The 2,525-nt window shown below is 37.0% G+C and overlaps 1 protein-coding gene across 1 annotated transcript in view; it reads right to left on the reverse strand.

Moving 5' to 3' along the window:
* The window catches only part of LOC106874613 (cell cycle checkpoint control protein RAD9A), a 19,160-nt gene that overhangs the window by 3,347 nt on the left and 13,288 nt on the right, over positions 1-2,525 (reverse strand). Inside the window, exon 8 of the mRNA XM_014922401.2 lies at positions 2,052-2,116. Coding sequence (XP_014777887.2) covers positions 2,052-2,116 — 65 coding nt within the window. The remainder of the gene's footprint in view (positions 1-2,051; positions 2,117-2,525) is intronic.

The following is a 2,525-nucleotide window of genomic DNA, read 5'->3' on the forward strand; positions in this document are numbered from 1 at the left end:
AAAAAAAAAAAAAAAAAAAAAAAAAAAGGAAAACAAAAAATGAAACAAAAAACAAAAGAGACTTGTTAGGAGTTAATATTTTTAAATAGCATTTAGAGTCAAAATGTAAGCTGGTTGCAGTTTTGAAGAAGGAAAACAAAGCATCTCTTGTTGAATGTTGTTTTATGTAGAATCCACAACACAAAAGGTTTTTGTGGACTCAATACTGCCCAACCTACTTTTGTTTTTCATAACTATGGAAGGTGTAGGCATGGCTTAGGTGTAAGCAAGATTGTGTGGTTAAGAAGACCACTTCCTAACCATATGGTTTCAGGTTCAGTCCCACTGTATGACATTTTAAGCAAGTATTTCTTACTATAGACCTGAGCCAATTAAAGCCTTAAGAGTAGATTTGGTAGACAGAAACTGAAAGAAGCCTATTGTTTATGTGTATGTGTGTGTGTGTGTGTGAGAGAGAGAGTATGTTTATATCTATCTCTTTGTCTTAGCATCACATAACAGTTGTAAATGGATGTCATTGTCATTCATTTCCAATATTCTGCAAAAACATGTCTGGCCATGGGGAAATATTACTTTGCTAGGAAACAGGAGGGGAATCTGGCTATAGAAAAACTGCCTCAATACACTCTGTCTGACCCATGCTATCATGGAAAAGCAGATGTTAAAAATGATGATGATGGCAATGTTAGATGCTTCTCTAATTCTAACATTTCATCAAATGAGATCCTCATTAGTTTGTTAAATTTATCTTTTTTACAAAGCTCTCCCGCCACCACCACTATCACTGTTGTCTTCTTTCTTGAATAAAGCACACAGTTCTGCTTGCTTCAATTTGTTTGAATGACTCAAAACAGATTCTACTCCCTATTTCATGGTCCAGCGGTTAAATGGTAGGAAGGGTATTCTCATTAACCACCATCATTTAATGCCTGTTTTCCATGTTAACATGGGTTGGACAGTTCAACAGGAGCTGGCGAGCCAGAGAATTATGTTATGCTTCAATATTTCTACAGCTGGATGCCTTTCCTAACACCACCTTCCAACAAACTTTACAAAGTGTACTGGGTGCTTTTTATGTGGTATGGCACCAGTGAGGTCTCTAAATGACTCATAAGATATGACCCCCCTCAAATAAGTGGGTGAACTGCTCCTAGAAAAAGCACAATATCCAAGTAAGCAACAACAAAACAATGCAAAACAGTAAAATAAAACTTTCTAAAATGAGCTTTTTGCTGAAATGGCTTTGATTCCATAAAAATTAACTCAGTTTCTTTTATATGCCTATTGGTAATGCACTGAATTCAGTCAGAGGATATACAAGAGTGTATGATGATTAAATGTAGCGTCTCTATTAAAGATGAGGTTACTAACTTACAAAATTCATAATGTGTTTTTCACACCTACAGGCTTGTCCTTCAAGTGCTGGTGCCACTTAAAAAGCAAGTACTGGTGCTATGTAAACACACTTGTGCTGGCGGCATATAAGAAGCACCCAGCACATTCTGTTAAGTGGTTGGTGTTAGGAAGGGCATCCAGCCGTAGAAACAATGCCACAACAGACAATTGGAGTCTGGACAGCTCCCTGCTAGCCAGCTGCATGTCAAGCCGTCCAACCCATGCCAGCATAGAAAGAGGACACTAAACGATGATGATGATGACACATCCACCTGTTTTTCTCTCTGACAAAACAAAAAAAATCAGGGATTTTATAATATATTTTCATTATTCCAACAGGACGAAGGTGGTGAGCTGGTAGAATTGTTAACACGTTAGGTAAAATGCTTAGTGGTCTTTTGTCTGTCTTTACATTCTGAGTTCAGATTCTCCCAAGGTCGACTTTGCTTTCATTCTTTTTAGGGTTGATAAAGTAAGGACCAGTTGAGCACTAGGGTTGATGTAATTGGCTTTCTCCTCCCTCCCTTGAAATTGTTGGCCATGCACCAAAATCTGAAACCGTTATTCCAACAGGACACACCTAGTTTCTAAGTTATAACTAGAACTATAATCCACTACCAGAAACAGGAAGGAAATGCAAACCACAGCCTACATACTTGCCATAGGTATCAAAGTAGAGCTTGACAGGAAGACTGGTTGCCTCAGCAAAAAGTAGGATAGCCTACAAGAAGAAAAAGAAAAAAACAAACAAACAGATGACTGCATAAGTATTTGTCAATAAATATCAACCCGATTCCACAGTAGATAATAGAACTGAAAAAATTCATTTTACAAGAAGACCCAGATAAAGTATGGCAAGTTAAAGAGTCGAAAACACTTCCTTATTGTTTCATCTTTGCCATGTCTCTATATTCCTTGTTCATATTGTTGACTCTTCTACCCTAGTGACTTTTGTAATCCCTGGCAGTACCATGGTGAGCAGTAGCATATTTTCCAGTACTAAACCTGCTATGATTCTGGATAACAACATAACTGACGAAAAGGTTTTCCCACAACTGTTTATTAACCTTTCAATTGATTGTTGTTCACATTTTACTTATATAAGTGTGTGTGTATATATATATATATAT

The sequence above is a fragment of the Octopus bimaculoides genome, chromosome 9 (genome assembly GCF_001194135.2).
Source record: "Octopus bimaculoides isolate UCB-OBI-ISO-001 chromosome 9, ASM119413v2, whole genome shotgun sequence".
In the NCBI taxonomy this organism is placed as follows: Eukaryota; Metazoa; Mollusca; class Cephalopoda; order Octopoda; family Octopodidae; genus Octopus; species Octopus bimaculoides.